At 37.0% G+C, this 23,845-nt stretch overlaps 1 protein-coding gene across 1 annotated transcript in view; it reads right to left on the bottom strand.

Moving 5' to 3' along the window:
- Macrod2 (mono-ADP ribosylhydrolase 2) overlaps positions 1-23,845 on the bottom strand; it is a 1,713,649-nt gene that overhangs the window by 29,232 nt on the left and 1,660,572 nt on the right. The window contains exons 12-13 of the mRNA XM_042666421.1: positions 15,295-15,357; positions 9,927-9,995 (exon numbers count right to left, since the gene is read on the bottom strand). Of these exons, the coding sequence (XP_042522355.1) occupies positions 9,927-9,995; positions 15,295-15,357 (132 nt within the window). The remainder of the gene's footprint in view (positions 1-9,926; positions 9,996-15,294; positions 15,358-23,845) is intronic.

The raw sequence follows: 23,845 nt of genomic DNA, 5'->3' as shown, positions 1-23,845 counted from the left end.
TTGTCAAAAACTATTAACAAAGCTGGGCACCAATGGCTCATGCCTATAATTCGAGCTACTCACAGTTCAAAGCCATTCAGAGCAGAAAAGTCTTCAAGACTTCATGTTCAAAATAATACAGCAAAAACCTGGGCTCACGTAGTAGAGCACTAGCCAAGCAACCAAGAAATCTGAGAATGAGGCTTTGAGTTCAAGCTTCAGCATTCCCAGATATTTTTTCAAAATCTATGAACAGGAACTTCTCTCTTCTCTTGTAAGAATGGCTCCCCAGTAGTACTGTGCCAATTTAAACTTAAGTCCATTTTAAAAAGCAATTTAACCATTCCCTATTTTATACTATGAATGTATGAATTAAAATCAAAACTTGAAGCTATGTTCTATAGTTCTGGATCAGATGTAAGACTGTTTCCCCAAGTTACATTTCATAAGATTTTAACCAATGCTCTGCCAAGAGAGGGGTGAAAAACAAGGAAGAAACAAAATGTTTAAAAATGAGATGTGGTCTAGTAATATGATAAAACCATATCCTCTATGTTCCTTGAGTTTCTCAATACATGTTAGCAACCATATAGAATCTAATTGACTTTGTCTAATCTTAGTGTTTCTAAATTGGTTTGACTTCCAAGCTCATTTATGAAGAAATATATATTAACCTCTTCAAGAATACCATAAAGTTTTAAGTAAGAAAAAATCTAAGGAAGAACTGGATTATTCTTCCTGTATAGATGAAGTAAATTTTTTTTTGTCCTGGGGCTTGAACTCAGGGCCTGAGCACTGATCCCTGTCCCTGAGCTTTTTCTGCTCAAGGCTAGCCATCAACCACTTGAGACTTATCTCTACTTCTGTCTTTTTCTGGTGGCTAATTGGAGATAAGAGTCTCACAGGACTTTCCTGCCTGGGCTGGCTTTGAACCCTAATTCTTAGATCTCAGCCTCCTGAATAGCTAGGATTATAGGCATGAACCACAGGCATGTGCAGAAATAGGTGTTTTCATTGCCTTTCTCTAGTGTCTTTGTCTCTCAAAATGTGATCACATGTGCCTTTCTACATAATCCACTGTTAGAATCTCTCTTTTTTCCAATGAAATAACAAAAGAATTTATCTCCAAAGTTAACTCTAGGATTCCTTAAATCACCCTTTTATTACAACATTACTTCTTTAAATTCAACATTAATGTATGTTTGAGTATGTGCTGTAATGTTTGAGAATTTCTCAGCTAGTCTAAAAGATTTTTCACAGCAAAACAGACTGCATTTAATTAGCAGATGTTCGGTGTCTATCCAGACTGGCTAGACATACCACCTTTTGTAGGAATAGTCTAAAGAGTTACTCAAAATATTATTTTTATACTGAATAAATATGAGAGTTAAAAGGCCAGAAAATTGTTTTCTAAGAATAGTAAATAGGAGTCAAATTAAAATTTTTAATATGATCAGGATATACCATGATTTAAATTTGTAGACAAAAAAAATTCATGCCTTTTAGATTGTGTGTTTTGGGTTTCTTTTGTCCTAGCATGGTTATTTGTTTTGGTGCAATTATTAATAGCAATCTCTGTCATTCTCAAAAGTGTGCTGGTTTTAAGATAAATGATTCTAGTTATCCTTCAGCAACCCAGGCTTCCTGAAATTAATTCTAAGCTCCCAGGTGGAGGCCAGTATCTGTGGCCTCTGTCCCTTATGTAAGATAGTATTTGTATATATCTCAAGTGTATTCTTCTATATATTTTAAGCCATCTCTAGGTTTCTTATAATATATGTTATTATTTAAATACTGTGTAAATAAGTTTTATACTATATTGCTTAGGAAATAATGATAAGAAAAAAGTTTATACATTTTCAATATACATACAATTATATTTTCAAATATTTTTGATGTGTAGTTTCCTGCATGGTGGAATCTAGGGTTATACAGATCCAAGTATATTTTTCCTAGATAATCCTAACAAAAGCATTCTAAAACATGGATCTATGACCATTCCATGCTGGCTTTACCTAAAAAAATCTTTATGGGCCCCCTATCTGCTGTAAGGACTTGAAGGCCAGCATATAAATATGACAACAATAATATAAACAAAAGTTAATGTTACCGACACCTATTCAAATTTGCCATGTTTGAGAAGCTGTTGTAATCAATTTAACTCTGAACTGAATTTTTCAGTTTTCATAATCCATAATATAAATACGCTCATGGTCTGCATGTTACAGAGTGTTACCGAGGAGACAACTTAAGGTACAAGTTAATTATCCAAGTTCACATAGCAATGAGAGTATTAATCCAAAATAAACTTAGGTTCATAAAGGTTGCAAGGTATGTTTCAAGAGATTAAAAATCTAGGCCATCCAATTGGAACATAACCACAAGAATGTTTGTATAATTTTGACTCATTTTGATGTATATTTTAGCTCCAAAAGTAGAGAGTATTAGACAAGGAAATTGAAGGAAGAATGGAGGGAAGTGGAAAAAAAGACAGGAAAGGAGCAAAGGAGGCAAGGGAAGCAAGAGAGGGAGGGAGGGAGGGAGGCAGGGAAGGAAGGAAAAAAGGCAGGGAGGGAAGGAGTGAGGGAAGGAGGGAGGGAGGGAAGGAGGGAGGGAGGGAAGGAGAGAGGGAGGGATATAGGGAAGGAGGGAAGGAGGAAAGGAAAGAAGGAAGGAAGCAAGAAAGCAAGCAACAAAGTAAAGGATCAGTGTAAAAGACTTGAGGTGAGCTTTGTAAATGGATCAGGATTTTAATATACAGAAACAAAAACAAAGTAGACATGACAGAGTGATGGTAGCATGTCTGTGCTAGGGGCTTCCAGGATATGACAAATAAGTGACTAGCATACCTTCTGAGTATAAGGAGACATAGATAGGTATTAGAAGGTGGTTGGGCTTCATGCCCAGTGTGTAGAGCAGTTAAAGGTTTCTGTGCATCCATTTCATTACATGTCATCATAACCGTGATCCCAGGATAGAGTCAAGGTCATGATGTAGTACATGTAGCGGCTCGAGACTGTGTTCCTTCTTGCCTCAGTTGCTTTGCCCTCTTTGTCTTGCACAAGAATCAGCATGTCCATGTTCTGCTTGACTGTTCTGGACCTAGTTGCATTCCTCCCCCTACATTATCCCAGGGGAAAAGCATTCCTGGCTCCCAAACCATGATTCAAAATGCAGCATGATGGATGGAAACGGCATAGGCTTTGAGTTTAAACAGATTTGATCTTCGTATATTGTTTCTATCTTTGGGGTTAGTGGACAGGTTATTTAAATTTTGGGGGCCTCAGTTACCTGCCAAATTGAGGTAACAGTACTGGCTCAAAAAATAATAATACTTGAGACCCACTGAAGGGGAAAAATTAAGAAAAAACAAAATAATGATTGCTGATACAAATATGAGCTGTTATAGCTTTTGTAGAAAGCAATTTTGGCAATATCTACTAAAAACACATACTTCTTAATGCCAAGATCACATTTTTGGAATCTTTCCCACACAAACAAAAGTGCCAATATGTAAGGATATATGGACAAGAATGGCTATTGAGCATTGTTTGTGGAACAATAAAATGGAAAGAAAGTGCTTGTTCTTCATAAAGAGAATCATTGAATAAATTATGATGTATCTGAACTGTAGAATACCATGTGAGCTGTAAAGTAGCTGAATTATGTCAATGCAAAGCCACATAGAGGGATTTCCACAAGAGTTTATTGCTTATAACAAAACAAGATTCAGAAAACTATGTATAATATGATACAATATTTTTTAAAGTAAGCATATTTTCCATATGTGTACAAACATATATATTTAATAATGGTTAAAGCTTTTGACCCTCCATTCTGGGTACCACATATATCTTGAAATGCCTTAAATTCATTTTAAACCTTAATATTCTTTGAAGTAGGTGCTATTAATGTCTTTATTTTACATAGGATAAAACTTAAGCACAGTCAGACTTAAGTAATTTTCCCACAGTCACACAGTTGGGTTGACTACAAGTAGAATTTAGATTGTGAAAATGGAACTATAGACTACATTATCAGTCTTTTGCTTACTTTCTAAAGAATTAGGTAAAAAGTTAATACGCAATAAAGAAGAAATCATACTACCACCACAATTTACATATGTATGTTTATCATATGTCTATGTATTGTGTATATATTTCTATTTATAAAATAGATATTCATGTTCATAGAAGTATACTAAAGAATGGTATCCCTGATACAAATGGTAATTATCTTTGAGTGGGGTGATTGCAAAAGATGTTTTTTCATTCTTGCATTATTTGAATGGTATACAATGGAATTTATTATTTAAAGAGTCAGTAAAAGCAATAAATCCTATTCATTGTGGGGGGAAAACCAAAAATATGAATTTCCATTTATTAGAGCTTCCTAATGTTTACAAAGTAAAAGAATGCTTCTAGAAAGCATAGACTTTAAAATTGTAGCTGAAGAAACTATTCAAAATGGAGACTACATAAATAGATGAACATGCATTTATTGGAAAATACAATTAAATAATATTGGACTATCCAAAACCATGGGAAAAATTTCAGCATATATTTTTACATTGAGAAGATAGTTCAAATTTGTTTACATTGCAGAAAGCCCTTAGGAAAAATCCTCCATATATGTAATTTATGGCTGCCTGGAAAAAAGTACTTGAAGTTTATATCTAGTATGTTATAAATTCTTATTTCTGTGGATTGGAGGCATAGCTGATAATTTTCATTTATTCTTCTGCATATTCTTGTTGTAAATATGCATTACTTTTACAATGAGAAAATGTATGCAATTAAAAAATATTTTCATCTCTTACCTCATAATTCAACGAAAGAATCAGGAATTTATCCTGAGGAACTGATTAGACATGAAGATCTATCTAAAATGCCTGCCTTACATTCCCCTATTTATAATAGAGAGAAAACTGTAAATAACTAAATAATGTAACATCAGGACACTGTTATGTAAATTGTGGGACAACCAGATAATGAAATATTATGCCTCCAATGAAAACTATGTTTCTAAGGCATACTTAAAGACAGGGGAGAATATTCATGGCCTATCGTAGAATGAAATAACAGGGTAGACTTATTGTTATTTATTTATCTATTTATTTTTGCAATTCAGTCCCTAAAGGTAAAATCATTATATAATTCTGCCTTTTATATTTTTCTATGTTTAAAGATATTTTTACAATAAGTATGTATTACTTTTGTGAAAATAAGTGTTACTCTTTCAAAAAATATTGCCTCAAGTTCATGAGAATTTACATTCATAAGTTGTTCTCTTTTTCCCTCTCTGTTTTCTCTCACCTTGAGTCTCAGGTTCCCTTTTTGAGAAATGAAGACTACATTGTCCACAAATGTAAAGCAGTGGATACAGGGGATACTATTTTCTTAATGTCGTAATTTCTTCTCCTTCACTGAACTACTGGAGGGTCTCACTTACATTCCACACTGAAGGCTGAGGTATTCCAAGAGGTCATAAATTGTATTCAGTCTGTCAGTACAGATCAAGGTCAATCTCTCTCTCTGTTGTGATTGGGCCACACAACTAAGGGGGAAACTAAGGAATGGCACCACTGGACTTGCTGCAGTTCCTCCTTTCTCCTTCGCTCCTTCTATCAAGGCTAACACTTACTCTAGCTTTCCCCCTTTCTTACAGTAATTTTGATCTCCAGGAAGTCTGAAACTAAATGCAAGTCTGCAACTAAATCCTTTGCCAGTTGACACCTTACTTCATAAATGCCAAATAGCAATGATGTGACTTACATAGAGTTCCAAAGAGTATGAGCTATGGTGTGCACCTGAGCATTAATTGATTTTGCTTTCAATATTAATGAGCCTATGATTTGGTCTAGTTGACCTTCAAATTCAAATTAGGTACTGATTAAATAATAAGACTGGTGAATCTGGATATGTTGAAACAGCACATTCCCCCACTCCCCTTCTGCCTCCCTCCAGTACATGGCCTTGGCCTTGGAAGTAGATGAAGATGAGCTATTAAAAGTGTTTAGACAACTAGAATACAGCATTATCCTTACTTAAGGTGATAAATTACAACTTCAAAAGCAATAACTTTGCAGAAGTTTCAATGAGGTTATCAGACAGCCTTATGCATTTTACTCCTGTGTTTAGATGGCCTCACATATGATTGCTTATGTATTTGTTAACTTAAAATAGCTTTCACACTGATAGTCTAGGGTTTATCTTTGAGGATATAAAGAATAAAAAACCCCATTAAATAAAAAGTATTTTTACCAGAAGACAAAGAATGCCTTTAACAACATCAGAAGGCCAAAGAATGCCTTTAACAACATCAGAAGGCCTATCAACCTACATATTGGGTTTTCCCCAGACCTCTTCCAACTTTGAGTTCATTTCAGTTCAAGTCTATTTATCACATCCTTGGCATTCACCCACCCCCACGAGGATAAATTGTTCCGAAGCATTTGCCCTCCTCATATCTCTCTCAACTCAACTCCTGCACACCTGACAGCTAGAATGACTCATTAGGAACTGGTGTCTTCAGTATCTGGACGACAGACAATCTAGCTCCAGGTTCATACAATTATCAGTTATGACTCCTGCTAGCAGTTTGCATAGTTACTAGCTATGTATGGGTAATTGGGCAGCAAATATCTGTTCTCGGTTCTAAGTGTCAAATATGTCTAGAATATTTGAATGTAAACATCTGGATTATAACACTTCCTCTCAAAACTTTCCAACCTTCTCATAACTGTTTCATTGTCTCTCCACCCCAAAGAGACATCTCTTATTTTGCTGGCTCCTTTTCAATCCTAGAAGACACTAATTTCCAGTAGCAATCCAAGTTTTAACAGATGTAAAGCCAGCCAACTGATGAGCATCACCCAAAATAATCTCAAATTCCATGGAAGTTACGTTGGAAAGAAAAACAAATCCAGCCTAGAATAGAGTGATTCCAAAGCTTAAGAAGATGCTCAGAGTTAGAAGCAAAGTCTCAAAACAAAGTCAAGAGAACACAGACTCCTTCAGGAGCTGTGATCAGCAAAAGAGGTTCCGCCACTTAAACCAGAGAGTGTAATAAGCATTTCCATAAGCTAGCTTTTAACTCCTAGCTTTAAAATAGCCTTGGTGTCACTGAGGAGAGATATTTCTGCATGAAAGCTAATAATGGAGAATGTTTGAAATGAATCCTCCACACTTATGACTTTGCTTTAACCCCAACTTGACCTCAATCTTGTAGAATTTCAATGGAATATTCTTTCTAAAAATTCTAAGCTATGCATCTATCAGTCAAAATGACAGTTTCATAAGCATTAGATACTTGATCTAAGATTTGAATTGATAATCAATTAGAAAGAGTGATGTTATATGCATGCTATTTCTAATGGGAAAAGGCATAAATCATATCATATGCTATATTTTAAAGTGAAACGTATTGTAGGTGGATGTGGATCTCAAACACTTGATTTTTCCCAAGTAAATACGTTAATCAATGTCAATATTTAAGGAAAGACCCCTATAACTTCACATTTAATCTTGTGAAGGCATGACATTTTGTGACATATGACATTTTGATGAGAGTTACCACCATTAAAATTTTTATTTTAAGAAAAATTCCTGAAAGTATTTCAAGAAATGAACTGTTCCTAGCATGAGCAATTAATGGTGTCACATCCTAAAAACATCGAGAAATATCACAAACACTGTGTTTCTACAAAGGTGTGATATCTACACTAAACAACTCAACGGGAAAAATCACAGCTTCAAGTTTTCAAGTTAGACTCTGTCTTATTTGTTAAACTCTGCCTTTTGACTTTATAATACTTAAAGATTTTTTTTATCATAAGCTAAATATTTGGAATGTTCAAACTTTTTGGTTTAAAATGCATACCACTTTCCACGTTTTTATCTTGAGATGAGTGGTTTTATTTTGACCTAAAATAACCTTGAGTTGTAAGCAAAGCCTGTGGTTATTTAACACAAATTACATTTTTAAATGTGTGGTTTTGAAGCCTACTACCAAAAATGACAACAGTATGGCGGAGGCTATGTTGGATCACCCAGATCTCTTTGGGGAATGAAAAGGTACCTCTGGATGAGGCCACCCCTTTCCGGGGCACCTAGCATGAGATGCACTCTCCATGGGGTATGTCCTGATTCTCCTGCCCTATCTCAGAAGCCCTCTCCAACTTCAGATTTCCTTATAATCAGCTGGGATCTCTTCTGAGAATATATTGAACGCTAACTCCCCCCTCTAGCCAGTTCTGTTCCCTTACTTTTATGATTTCAGTGGTTGATTGAAAAAGCTTTGTCTGTTTTTTCACCTCCATCTCAGTCTGTCCTTTTGGAATTCCATTCTATACAAGCAGCAGGTGAGAAGCTAAGTCACTGGCTTGTATTATTATAGCCTGTGAGGTAGACACTACGATTGTCCCCATTTTTCCCCCATGTCAGTTATGAGGCTTGAACTCTGAACCTGGGCACTGTCCCTGAGCTGTTCAGCTCAAGGCGAGCACTCTACCACTTGAGTTACAGCTCCACTTCCGATTTTCTAGTGGTTTATTAGAGATAAAAGTCTCAGGAGCTTTCCTTCCCCAGCTGGCTTTGAACTGCAATCCTCAGATCTCAGCCTCCTGAGTAGCTAGGATTACAGGCGTGAGCCCACAGGAGAAATTTGAAATGAGAATTATTTGTCATTTTTTGCTAACTCCTTGTTAATGGCTTGCATTATTTTTCCAAAGTTACCTAAATTGCCAGTGGCAAAGCCAGGATTTATAGTCCAACTGCACTGCCCCTTTCTTCTCATTCTGACACTCCCCTCACTGGCCAAGACCATTGATTTAGAAAAACAAAACAATAAAACAAATGATCACAAAACAAGAAGTGAAAATAATGAGGCAAGTATTTCACTACTAAAATTGAAAGACTACTTTGATTTTCTAAACACTGACTTAAGGAGTAATATCAATAACAGAAATGTACCTGTTGCATACCATATCAAATTAAAGAAATGCATTCAACATATGTATCTTCAAGTTCCAAGCAGATTGCGTGGCTTACCAGATAGCTGTCCATTTGTACTAGTCTGCCAATCACGGAATAGTTTTACTAGCTACCATTATATGGGAACTTGTCACTTAAATAAGAGGGAAAGGAGCTTCCCCTTTAGACAATGTTTTAAACATAAGTATCCTTACATCTATCTTTTTCTTCTTATTCCTTAAAATTTCTCCTAGGGCTGGGAAGGTGGCTCAGTGGTAGAGCGCTTGCCTTGCATGCATGAGGCCCTGGGTTCGATTCCTCAGCACCACATAAGCAAAAAGAAAAAAGCCAGAAATGGAGCTGTGGCTCAAGTGGTAGAGCGCTCGCCTTGAGCTGAAGAGCTGAGGGACAGCGCCCAGGCCCAGAGTTTAGGCCCCACAACTGGGCCCAAAAACAAAAGCAAAAAAAAAAAATTTTTTTTCTCCTAGAAATGAAATTTTTCTTTATTTTTTTCCCTCTTGGGATACTTGAACTAGCAATTTTTTTCTCTTAGGAATTGTCTTCAGAATGAAGACTGATGCTCTTGCCAAACATGGACTTCTAAAAATGCCTTTCAAACATTTCTTTCTTGAAATATCTCTAGTAGGTGGTCCTCAAAGTCACCCTTTCTTGTATGTAGCTATAAACCGTAGAACTAATACAATTGTTTCAAATAAACATCTCTAACTATAATTTCTCTGATCATCTTCTTATTTCATAACCAGTTAATTTTAGAGGAACAAATGTTGATGGCTATGTAAATTCTGGGAGAAGCTAAATATGGAATGCAACAGAGTGGGTGGGATCTGTGTTTTGGAAACAGAGAAGTTTAAGGAGAGTGAGATAGGCTCACTGTTTCAGTTTTCCAAATAAACAAAACCCAGATAGTCTACTTTGAAGAGTTCTGATTTTTCTATGTAATAAGTGGCCTCTTACCTTCATCTTTACAATCTTCAACTGCATCTTCAGAAGCAGGGCTGGGCACAGGGGGGGTGCTGACACCATCTGGAAAATTAAAGAAAAGAAACATAGCCTCAGTTAATATCATCCAGCTGTGGCTCTCTTGTCCCCCGGTCCCTCCCTTTACATTCCACCAAAGCACTTGTGAGCTCCCTTCATGCTGTACTGCACTGAATCATGGTTGAAGAAGTAAAAGAGTTGCAATCATTTTTTAAAATATAATGAAACAGAACTCTTCAGTTTTGACATAGATTAATGAACTATTAATGAAATAGAAAAGGAAGTATTTCTGTGAAGAATACTATTTGTTGGTAATAACATACTAATAACCATAGTGCGTTTTGCTTCTCAAAGAATGAGACATTATTTTTCTTAGTAATGGAATGTGAAGGATGCTATATCAATGTATTCCTAGACATGTCTACACGGTCCCTTTTGGTGTGGGCTTACCATAATGGCCTACCATTATGCCTGGATGGTTGTGCAGCTGCACAGACTGACCCAGTGGCTGTCACCAAGGGTAATATGGAGATTTTCTTTCTTGTGTGTGCTAGTAAAGGAGGCATGTTTCAGGGTCTATGAATTTTGCTCAAGGATGACACTCTACCACAGAAGGCACACCACCATGTATGTCTTTTTTGGTGGGGGATTTGTAGTTAATTGGAAATAAGAGTCTTGTAGATTTTCCTGCCTATGCTGGCTTTGAACCACAATCCTCAGATCTCAGCCTCCTGAGTAGCTAGGCTTTCACTCATGAAACTATCATCTAGCACTCTGGAGTGGAGACCAAGGACTTGGAGAACCCTCAATACCAATTAGCCTCATCTGAGTGGGTACTCAAGTTTGGCCTCTAGGATGGTAGATAGTTAACTACTAGCATTCAGACAGTAAATTTAAGATATGAAGGATTATTAAAAATCATTGGAATGCATATCTGGCACCTGAGAAACCTATATATGACTATTTCTTTTAGATTTACATTTCTATTGGAACAGAGAAAAAAATTTCAGGAGGGGGATAATTGGAGATAATGACTCATTTTCTTTTGCTCTGTGATAATCTTCAATTAAAATGAAAATGGTGAACTATTAACCTTCTCCTGATGTCACAACATCTATCCTCCTTTCACAGAAAAGTTGCCAAAAAGAAGTTACAGTTATTCTCCACTTCCTCACTTCAAAAGCTTCTTTTGATCCAGACGAATTGGCTTCTCCTCTAGTTCTTCTAGAATGCCCTTATTAAATACGCCAGTGAACTCCCTTTGGGAAGCCAATGATCACTTCCTTTTTATTTTTATTTTTTTTAATTAAAAAAAATCTTTCTGGCTTCTCAGTTTTAAGCTTTCCTGTTGTGGTACCCTAGATATCCTGATGACACATTCCCATTGTTGTCATTATTTACATATTCTTCTTAGTGAATTTCATCCAATGCCATGATTATAAATATATAACAATGACTCCTAAGGCTCTATTTGCAGTCCTTACCTCTGGAGCTCTGTACATATATATCTACAATTAACTGGTTGCCTCTGCTGCCGCCTCCACTGCTACTGTGGCTTCCTCCTCCTCCTCCTCCTCCTCCTCCTCCTCCTCCTCCTCCTCCTCCTCCTCCTTTTTCTTACACTTTTTAAAAATATAATACTAAGGCTTGAACTCAAGGTCTTGTACTTGGCAGGTATTCTACAACTGAAACCAGGCCCTTAGTTCTTTCTGTTTCCATTTTCTTTGGTTGACATGAGGGTCTCGTGAACATTTTGCCTTGGCTGGCTTCAAATCTCTATCCCTCCAATCTCTAGTTCCAGTGCAGTAGTAATTATAGGCATAGGCTACTAAACCCTGGATTTGAACTGACTTCTTGAAATCCCATATGGCTATCTAAACATCCTCTCAAATTTATATTAAGCTGAACTATTAACTTTTGCAACAAAACCATGCCCTGTCAGTAAACAGAACTGTCATTTGCACAGTCACCAGAGTTAAACATCTGTAGTGTTCTATCCAGTCCATCAGCACATGCCTTCTTCATGCGACATACTTCTGTCTTTTGTGCCCCATCTCTAGAGACCTCAGTTAGTCACTTCCTATAGTAGGTTTCTAACAGGTTCTCCTTCACCTCTTCATACACATTTCACTCATAGGCAAAGTGAGTTTTATTTTGAACACAGATCGTTTGATGTGATGCTTAACAGCTTCCCTCAACTTTTCTTTACGGTTCTAATAAAGTCAAATCAAATATCATTAGGCATAATCTGGTCCTGTTATCTCTTACCAAATCTTATACCATTCTATCCTGAGTCCACTCTGATAGTCAAGCTGTTTGACTCCAACATTAATTCCAAACTAGCCTTAGGGCTTTTCATAATCTGCTTCCTCTACCTAGAATTCTCTTTCACCATCTTATGTTTCAGATCCTATTTTAACTATCACTTCTTCCATAAGTCCTCACCAAATCTAGCCAATAGAAATTGCTGTCTAGGTATTTCTCCTATAGTATTTCATTTCTCTACAAAGTATTTATCAGTATCTGATATTTGTGTATTGTTTGAGTCCTCTCATTAAAGTATGTCATTACTTACTACTATAGTTCCAGTGTACAAACTGTATTAGGACACAGTAAACCCTCAATACATGTCTGTTATTTACTTCTTGATAAATGTTTTATACATTTGTGAGCTGGTGTGACAGTAACAATCACCAAAACTTGTGAATTACACTATTTTGTGATAGCATTTTTTCTATCCTATGGAAGAAGTCTGAACAGTTGAAATTAAAATTGACGCTGAAAATTATGTTGAGTGAAAAGAAGATATTTTAATGTTAGAAAGATAACAGCAGGTCAGAAGGACTTTAACAACCAGAACCATATCATCAATTTCTCAACAGTCTGAATTGGTTGGAAATAGAATAAACAGAGTGAACATAGTGATATGTAGTGAAATTGGCCAAGATCATAAATGAATCCCACTGCTGTACTTAATGCTAACCAATTGGTTCAGGTGGAAAAGCAAGAAGAGCTACTCAAGAATGCAGTAAGGACTCTTCTTCACATTAAGAGATGTCCATAGTGGAATAGTAACGGGACAAGATACAAGATGTGAAGAAGAAGAAGAATTATAGTTCATTCATTCTCTTGCTTCTCTCTTTCTCTCTCTCTCTACTGTCTTCACACCTCCTCCTCTTCTTCCTCCTCCTCTTCTCTTTCTATCTCTCTTTTTTGCTGGTCCTAGTGCTTGAACTCAGGGTCTGGGCACTGTCCCTGTGCTTTCTTTGGTCAAGGTTAGCACTTTACCACTTGAGCCAAAACTGCACTTTCAATAGTTTTTCAAATGCTTAATTAGAAGTCAAGAGCCTCATGAACTTTCTTACCCAGGCTGGCTTTGAACTGAGATCCTCAGATCTCATCCTCCTGAGTAGCTAGGATTACAGGCATGAGCCACCAGTGTCTGGCTACTACTCTAATTTTTTATAAGCCAGGCAGTCCCAAATCTAAAGGAAACTACTGGTGGGCAAATGATTAGGGGATGGATGAATGAATAGAACAAAGGAAAATGTGTTTTTGTGGTGGGTGTGTTTGTACACGTGGCACACGTGTTTATGTGACTGACAGAAGAAGGGATAAGGGCTGAGGAAGGAGAGGGAAGAATGAGAGAGGGTAGATGTGAAGAGGGAAAAGTGAGAGGGAGAAAAGAAAGAGGGAGAAAGGGAGGGAGAGAAAGAGAGAGAGAGAGAGAGAGAGAGAGAGAGAGCGCAAACAAAAACGAACAAGGCTAGGAGAAAATCAAGTTGCTCAACACAGCAGTGAGTGGATAAAACCCATGAGATTTCAGCAGTCAGAGAATGGCCTAAGCTGTCAGCAGTTTGTTGACTAATCCTTGTCAGCCCCAAACTGTAAAAACAGTGACAGCTTTTCACATAAGACTCATCTTCTATAGAGCATAATGATGTGTGGGCTGGGGTGGGGAGGGTTAGGTAAGAAGAGTTTGCTATATCAGAAATTCATTTCATTGGGAAGACTGTGTTTCAGCAGAGGAAGTCAGCAGTCCCAGAAAGAGGCACAGAGGGTCCATGATGCCTGGCTTCAGTGCTTTCTCTTATTGGTCTTCCTCAATCCCATCATCCAAATTAATAGTCAAAGCTTCTACTAGTTTCCTTGCGAAAGTTCCAAGGTCAACATAGGAATTTCTCAGTGAAAAACTTATCATCCTACTTGGATTTAATTCCAAAAGTTCAGCATATGGTCTAAGATGTGCCTGGCTCACATTAAGATAGCGATCACTATTATAAAAATGCCCCTATGTGGGCTCATTAAAATGAGAGAGAATCACTTGGATATTGAAAGGAAAAAGGATATTTTTATTTTGGCTGTTATGCTGGTAAAGGAATAACTGTTATTCTTTAATAGAGGATGCCTGAGTACAGAATTGGGGTGGGGAGAGGTAGTAAATTGGTGAGTTCAAGACCTTTTGAGCCTTAAGTGTTATGCTATTTTATTTAAAAATTGTTTAATTTATGAACTGCCAATGTAGGCTCTATAAACATTGAATCGCCATATCTGTCCTTTAGTGAACAGAAGTGATGTCAAGGTTTTAGGTCTCCCTCACTTGGGAAGAAGGAAGCACTCAGGCTTTGTAGCACCATCTCCTATAAACATGTAGAGAAAGAACTAGAAGCATGGCTCTTTACATTTTAATGTAGGAGTGTAATACATACATATATATGTGTGTGTATATAATATATATATATTATATATATATATATTCCAGCCATTATGCAGGGAAAGCCTCTTTTTCATTTTCTTGAAACATTTTATTCCGGGGCTGGGAAGGTGGCTCAGTGGTAGAATGCTTGCCTCACATGCATGAGGCCCTGGGTTTGATTCCTCAGCACCACATAAGCAGAAAAAGCCAGAATTGGTGCTGTGGCTCAAGTGGTAGAGTGCTAGCCTTGACCTGAAGACCTGAGGGACAGTGCCCAGGCTCAGAGTTCAGGTCCCACAACTGACAAAAAAAAAAAAAAAAAAAGAAAGAAAGAAAGAAAGAAAAAAAACACATTTCACCCAAATTCCAATTTGGCAACTTCTAATTCCTACCTACCCTGCATACAGCATTATCAAACAAACTGTTATTAACCGGGAAGAAAAAAAATGGAATCAGTGAGTGGGACACAAAAGGGAGAATGTACCATTCTAGTTGGGAGCACAGTCAACAAAATTGGAAACCCGAATGAACACTGGAGTTAATCAGGTGAAAAGGCATATGCATTTTCAGACAATAGCATTGAGTAAAGTTATTGTTCACCTCTGTGGATGAGGCTTAGGAGACTCCTCAAAAGAAATCTGAGCCCACCTGCTTCTTGGCTCTGCCCTTCTATTTCTTCCGCACTTTGCTTTTCCTCTGGACCATTCTCATCTTTCAAGAAAACCAGAGGGGGAAAATACATCAAGTCAATTTATGAAATATCTCTTTATGGTTAATATGCAGCACTGAAATTAATTGCAACCAATGTAGCATGACTCCCCATAAAGGAAGGCAGAGAGATGAATCAGAGGCATGAAACAGAAAAATTACCTACATAAATAGGTGCATTTATAATCATCCCTTCGCACATGATTTGCTAGAGGAAATGGTTGAACTGCAGTAAACAAAATTCACTCAGCAGTCCTGCTAACATGCCCTCTCCCCCTCTCTCCATTTCTCTTTCTTTCTCTGTGCTCAGCATTTCCCAACATGTAATACAGATTTAATTTCCAATCTGCTATTTTCCTTTGACTTGAGTCAAAGAAAGCTTGGTTGACAGAGTTTCTATGCTCTTTATTTTCCTGTCTGATATATATTGCAAAAAAGCTATTTTCACTTAACTTGTACAAGACAGTCTAACCTAACTATACTATAAAATATTTTGTCTTGAACCTGTTAGGTTGCTCTACTAGACAAGTCTATGAAAAAATAGATGGGTGGTTATAGTAGAGTTTGCATACTAGCACTATCTATACTTTTTCTTAAGATATATAATATGTCAGTGGATTTATGTGCAGAAAAAAACCCATCAAACTTTTTAAAGGTAAGTAAAAGCCTGGTTGTGTAACTCAATACTGGCAATAAAGGAAATAAAAATCATAAAAAATTTGTATAAGAACATGGGAAAAGTGTAAAACAAGCAGTTAAAGATAGAAAATAGTATACAACAATGTTTAAATATAGAAAACTTATTCTCAGGAAGCTGAGATCAGAGGATTGGCATTCAAAACCATCCCAATCATTTCCTCATCTTTAAGTAGTTGTGCAAAGGAGTTTCTCTTTAACAAATCAGTTTGTGAATACAATATATCTTGACCAGTGTCACCCCTTTCAACATCTTTTCCCAGCCCTCCTGTACCGAGCCCTTCTCCCACTCATGAGACACATATCCAGTTAACCAGCAACAAGCAGAAGTAGAGCTATGACTCAAGTGGTAGAGCACTAGTCTTGAGCAAAAAAAGCTCAGGGACAGGACCTAGGCCCCAAGTTCCAGCCTCAGGACTGCCATACATATATATGTTGTATTAAAAGCAGAAATGATCAGTCTATGGGATAACAAAGTAGAATTGAGCTCCCTTCTGCTTGAAGTTACAATTGCTGTAACTTGTTTAAACCAGTGGAATGTGGTAAAGATGCTGCTATAGAATTTCCCAGGGGTCCCTGGAGGAATGAGCAACAGCTCCTCCTTCCTCTTTTAGGAGAGCCAACCATAGCTATAAAGAAGTCACAGCTAGCTTCCTCTGGGCATGGGACTAAGTCCTGATATGCCAGACATATAATGGAAGCATCTTCTAAGCCAGCTGCCAGTAGAATGTTGCTGAGGGACAACCTCACCCAACGCCACAGGAACAGAAGAACAATCTTTTTAATTCCTTATCCACAAGCAGGTCCAGATGGGAGACCCTCATCTTGTTTTGACTTGCCACCTACTGAATCTGAAGGCAGAAGGTAAGAGAATGGAGAATCCTCCCTAGTCAGAGCTTCTAGTAACAGAACCAAAACCAAAACCTCAGAAACAATGGAGAAGCATTATACAAAGAAGACCTGAGAAACAATCCATCGAAGACCTGAATAATATATTGAATATAGGAATACAGTCAAAGAATTCATAAAATTGTGCCCTGTCCCCGATGGAACAATCTGACATGAGAGATGTGGTATAATTTTCATATGAGAACCTGGGGCAAGGCTGTATGCTATTAAATTCTGTATTGTAACTAGAATATGTGTAAGTAGCACATAGTTATCTGATATTTTCTCTGTTGATGTTTTCCATGTTGGTGACAACATTGGCTTTTGCTCTAGGCAGGAGATAATCATCATGGCTGTTCTTGATCCTTTATCAAGGCCAAACTGCTATGGGATCACAGGCCAAAAACAGCCAACATAACCTTCTTTCCTCCCACCAAATGGGCTAAATCAAGCAGGGAAAATCTGCCAGTTCGTCCTGACAGATTTCATAACACAGATTTCACAGCAGTCTACAGGTGACCAGCCACCTTTAAAATTAGTCTGGTTACTCACAGAGTGGGGACAGAGAACTTACTTGTGAGCAAAGGAAAATAAGCAGGAGAAGAGAAAATTAAATCGCAAGAATGCCATGAATTGGTTCCAACAGTTTTAAATGCGTACAAAGTTAAATTCACAAGCAGACCCTGAAATCTCATGTTCTAATAATAAAATTGAATTTGATGGCTCATCTAACCTACAGTCCTAAGTTTTCCCCTTTGCCCACATGCATGCTTATCCCATTCACTAGCACAAACATCCAGGGAGCAAGCTCTTGTTCTCTGCTTTGGGTCTCAATTGGACAGTTTTCTGCTTTCAGTATTTCTGTCCTTAGAAAGCAAACTCAAGAAACACTTGGCATGTTTGTCATGGAGTAAATGCATTCTTGAAGCAGGCTGGATTTGCCATTTGAACAACAAGCCTTCAAATGAAAAGGTTTGGTATATTGGTTTCATCATTTTCCAAGACAGCATATTTTTAACCCAGCAGGGGGAGCCAGCGTAGAAGTCTTGCTTTCAAAGCACATAGGTATGGGTGGGCAATTAGATTAGCACGCATTTCACTCTCAGAAGGACAGCTTGGCTGGCTTAAAACTTTCCATTCACTTTAAATGCTTGCAGTTCTTAGCGAAACAGTGGACTTCCACTAGTAGAAAAAGAAAATCACATTACTCAGTTACCCTTAAGTGTTTGATAAGGACAGGCTTTCTTCTTTTTAATCAACCTTGTCTGTCTAGCTGTTTGCAAAGGAAGCATATAAACAATAAAAGCTAAGTAGAGTAGGGCATATAAATGTGATGTTTTTAGAAGGTATTTTAACAGGCTTACAATAAATGTAAAACAATACATACAGGGAAGTGCCGGGCTAATATTGTTAGCTTAAAAATGTCACACACAGGCTAGATTGTAAACAGCTATACTCTTAGTTAATATATCTTTGGAATCATGTATTTATTTCAGAGAGTAAATTTCCACAGTATTTTTATTGAGGGTGATAGAACACTTTATGTTCTCATGCCATAAGCAGCACAATAACTTGCAAGAATTCTACTATTTCCTTCTCATTCTCCAGTATTGATTCTGACTCCCTAATCTTTCAATCTATATTTATCGAGCCTGTGTAATTTGCAAGAATATTTCAATTTTTTTATAGAAATAAGAGACTCTTGCTGCAAGGCAAATTCATATAAGTGGAAGGAATATACTAGTGGTTGGACTGCGATAAGAATTCAGCCCTTGTTTAATTCCATATGGGAGAGGTTTGCAAGGGCAAAATCCCAAAATTATGGACATGAATTTCTATCACTGTATTTGTCGTTTCTTTTGTGAACTGCCTATGGATATGGGAAGAGAAAAGAGAAGTAAATCAGATTAAGTACCTAGCTGCTACTGGGAAAGTGATTTGGTGTGCACTTCCTGCTGGTATACTGTGGCTTTTCTTACAAGGAACTCAAGATTTCTAGACACAGACAGAGCACAGACAATTCAAACATAGTTGTTTGCAAATAGGATTTTGGTCCCAAATCTTTATTTCCTTATAACCGGATTATTAATTTCAGTGCTCTGCTGTGGTCAGAAAACATACCTCAGTGATGTTGGTCTTGATCATGTGACCTGAATAGGACAAGGAAATGCTAATGGATGCAGTTCAAGCAAAAGTCATACATGTGCTGCATAAAAGGATTTATTTCTTGTGATTCTGGCATTTGCCACAAGAAGATGCTCCTGTAGCTGCTAGCTAAAGAAGGATGAGAGATACATAGGACAGATTGGAACTCAAACCAGAGTCAGGTAATATACAGCTCTGAAACAGAATCACTTCATTTAGCTTACATCAGGTGAGTCACTGATGACTTGTGGACACCCGAGAATGAAAATAAATAAATAATATGAAACTGAAATTGGGGATGATTTGTTACACAGTATTATTGTTGCATGGAAGTAGTAATAGCTAACCAATACAGATGACACATCTATTTTTCTCAGGTTAAAATAGCTCTAAGTTAACTTTCAATGTTCCACTCTTGTATGTAAGGCGTTTTGATTTTGATTTTGTATTCCTTCATCTATATTTTTATTTCACACATTTTAAAATCCTCCAGGAACACACATTTGAAAAACAAATTAGTTTACATAAGAGAGAAATGCTCCTAAAGAGTATGCCCTGCCATAGATATAATAATTATGTTTTATTTAATTATATAGTTATTGATTCTTATTCCCTAATCCTTTTATCTATATTTATTGAGCATGTGTAGTTTGCAAGAATATTTCAAATTTTTTATAGAAATAAGAGACTCTTGCTGCAAGGAAAATTCATATAAGTGGAAGGAATATACTAGTGGAAGGAATATACAGCTGGCCTTTATTGAATACTGAATTTAGTCTGCTCAGTTCCTAAATGCTTTGAGTATAATATTGAATTTAATTTACATAACAGCTTATGAGATAGATATTATTATCCACATTCATGAGTTAGAAAACTGAAATCCTGAGATATTATGTAATTTGTCTCAGATTCCACAGGTAACCAGAGCAGAGAGCTCTGGTACCATACCAGAGAGCTCTGGTACCATACCATGCCTTCTTGGAAATATATTTGTTGTCTGAGGTTGATGGTTAGATTCTGGAATGGAAAAAATGTGGAAAATGATACTTAATAAGAGCTGAAGAACTAAGCTGTAATCTGCAACTTTATTAAATTAACATATAAAACAAAGAAGACAGAATCAAGCTCTTTTGCCAGGTAGTTGTGAGTATTAAATCTTAATTTTTGCTTTTAACACTGAAGATATTTCCATGTGTATGATACATTATGCAATTAATATTTACATATTACTATTTAACTAAATCAATGTTTATATTATAATATATCCTTACATAGTTACATAACTTTTTTATTTTTTATTGTGAAAATACTGTACAGAAGGGTTACAATTACATGGGCAAGATAATGAGTACATTTCTTATCAAGCATTGTAGTCTCCTCCTTCGTTTCCCCTTCCCATCCCTTCCCATCCTCTCCCAGCCTCCCCACCCAATCCTCCCCATCCCCCCACCCTCTACCAAAGTTGTAAAGTTCATTTTCGACATAATAACTTGTACTTCTCATTGTTGCAACGGGTCCACCTATATTCTTATTAAATGACTTGTTTTTCCCCTTCCCCTCCACAAAGTATACCAACATCAAATACAGTGAAAACAGGGGTTATACTGTGGGGGAGGACATACAAAGCAACAAAGAAATAATCTTATAAATGCATTAGAAGCAATCACATGAATGAAAAAAAACATTTGAATACATATCTTAGGGTTCATTTTCCTAACATCACCTTATCTGACCTTTTCTGCTTGACTCAGACATATACTAGATATTGCAAATAAGGGAAACCATGGGACCTATGTTTCTTTGGGCCTGGCTTACTTCACTTCATATAATTTTTTTCCAAGTCTTTCCATTTCCTAACAAATGGGGCAATGTCATTTTTTTCTGATGGAGACATAGAATTCCATTGTGTATGGTATATACCACATTTTCTTGATCCATTCATCTACTGAGGGGCATCTGGGTTGGTTCCATATCTTAGCTATGTTAAATAATGCTGCAATAAACATAGTCGTGCTGGTAGCTTTAGTGTGGTCTTGTTTGTGATCATTTGGTTAAATGCCCAAAAGTGGGATTGCTGGGTCATAGGGGAGCTCTATGTGGAGTCTTTTGAGGAACCACCATACTGCTTTCCAAAGTGCTATTTAACATAAATCAATGTTTACATTATAATATATCCTTACATAGTTACATAACTTTTTAAAATCTGGAATGCTCTTAAGCAACAGCAAATTGGAAGGTTGTAAATATAACCATTCTATCAACTGAATATTTGTGTGTATATTATTGGCAAATAAGGACATTTTTGTCCCACAACCATGATACAACCATCAAGATCCAAGAGATGAACATTGATGGTGTTCCTAATACCTAAGCCATAGATCAACTCAAGTTTCCAAGGAGATCTTTTAAATAAACCTAGGGGCACACAGCATATCATTGTTAATTTTAGTTTTTAGTTTTCTTCCATCTGAAATGACATGCCTTCTGACTTGGCCCAAGTTTGATGCTGGGTGTTTGGTCTATCTTTCTTCTTTATATTTTTTTAATAGATATACTTTTTACTGTATAGATACTTTACAGAGGGGTTAAAGTTACATGAGTAAGGAAATGAGTACATTTCCTATGGAGCAATGTTACCCTCTCCTTTGTTTTCCCCCTACCATCCCTACTCTACCTACCTCTCCAACTCCTCTATCCAACCCCGCCCCTCCCCAAAGTTGTAAAGTTCATTTACAACATAGTGTCTTGTACATCTCATTGTTACAATGGGTCAACCTGTATTTTTATTTCAGCTTTTTATTTCCCTTCCCCTCCCTAAATTAGAAAAATGTATATACAAGATCCAGGGCACCAATATCAAATACACTGAAAACAGGGGTTATACCATGGAGGAAGAACATACAGGAAAAACAAAAAAATCACATAGTACATTATAAGTACATTAAAAACAACAGCAAGAAAGATAAAATCTCTTGAGTCCCTATCTTGGGGTTCATTTTGATTAGCATCATCTTATTTGGCCATACGTACATAGCTATTGAGTTTTTCTGCTTGTCCTAGACATAGACTAGTTATTGCAAATAAGGGAAACTATAGGACCTATGTTTCTTTGGGCCTGGCTTCACTTAATATAATTTTTCCAAGTTTTTCCCTTTCCTAACAAATGGGGCAGTGCAATTCTTTCTGTTGGAGCCATAGAATTCACACATGCACACACACACACACACACACACACACACACACACACACAAACAAACACACACACACACATTGATCCATTCATCTACTGAGGGGAATCTGGGTTGGTTCAATATCTTAGCTATGGTGAATAATGCTGTGATAAACATAATTGTGCTGGTAGCTTTGGTATGGCCTTGTTTGTGATTGTTTGGGTAAATGCTCTGAAGTAGGATTGCTGGGTCATAGGGGAAGCTCTATGTGGAGTCTTTTGAGGAATGGAGCTCCATACTGCTTTCCAAAGTGGTTGAACAAGTTTACACTCCCACCCACAATGCAGTAGGGTTCCCTTCTGGCTACATCCCCTCCAGCACCTGTTGTTATTAGAGTTCTTGATTATAGCCATTCTAACTGGGGTGAGGTGGAATCTCATGGTTGTTTTAATTTGCATTTCTTTTATGGCTAAAGAAGTGGAGCATTTCTTCATATGTCTATCAGCCATCCTTCTTTCCTTTTCAGAGAAGTTTCTCTTTAAGTCTTTAGCCCTCATGTTGATGGGGTGGTTGTTTCTTTGAGGATTTGTTGTTGGGGGATTTAATTTTTTGAGTTCTAAGTATATTTTAGATAGGAGGCCCTTGTCCATTGTATGGCTAGTGAAGATCCTCTCGAAGTCTGTGGGCTTTCTATTGATCTTGCTAGCTATGTCCTTTACCATGCAGAAGCTCTGCAATTTCATGCAATCCCATTTGTCCATCCTTTCTTTGATTTGTTGTGTTTCTGGGTCTTTATTAAGAAAATTTTGGCCTGTACCAAGGTCCCTTAGACTTTCTCTTATTCTTCCTGTAATATTTTCAGGTGTCTGCTGTGACTTCAAGGTCTTTGATCCATTTGGAGTTGATTCTGGTACAGGGTGATATACAAGGATATAGCTTTAGTTTTCTACAAGTATTTAACCAATTTTACCAGCACCTTTTACTGAAAAGGCTGTCTTTCTTCCATTCTATATTTTTAGCTCCCTTATTGAAGAATACGTGGCAATGGGTGTATGGGTTCATTTGTGGGTCTTCAGTTCTATTCCAGTGGTCTTCAGGTCTGTTCTTGTGCCAGAACCAAGCTGTTTTGATTACTATGGCTTTGTAGTAGAGTTTGAAATTTGGTATTGATATTCCTCCAGCACGTTCTTTCTGCTAAGGAGTATTTTTGCAATTTGGGGTCTTTTATTGTCCCATATGAATTTTCGGATTGCTTCTTCTATTTCATTGAAGAATGAGGTGGGATATTGATAGGTATCTCATTGAATATGTAGATGGCCTTTGGCAGTATTGCCATTTTTGTGAAGTTAATCCTCCCATATAGGAGCATGGGAGGTTTTTCCACTTCTTAGTTCTGCTTTACTTTCCTTTTTCAGGTTTTTAAAGTTTTTGTCATAGAGGTCCTTCACATCTTCAGTTAACTCCTAGGTTTTTTGTTTTGTTTTGTTTTGTTTTCTTGGTGGGGCTATTACGAAAGCAGTTGCTTTCCTTATTTCAGCCGCACTCTTCTCATTATTGGCATATAGGAAAGCCATTGATTTTTGAGGGTTAAT

Source organism: Dipodomys spectabilis, unplaced genomic scaffold, assembly GCF_019054845.1.
Source record: "Dipodomys spectabilis isolate Male_0828 unplaced genomic scaffold, ASM1905484v1 ptg000365l, whole genome shotgun sequence".
Lineage (NCBI taxonomy): Eukaryota > Metazoa > Chordata > Mammalia > Rodentia > Heteromyidae > Dipodomys > Dipodomys spectabilis.
This window is presented reverse-complemented; position numbering and strand designations above follow the sequence as displayed.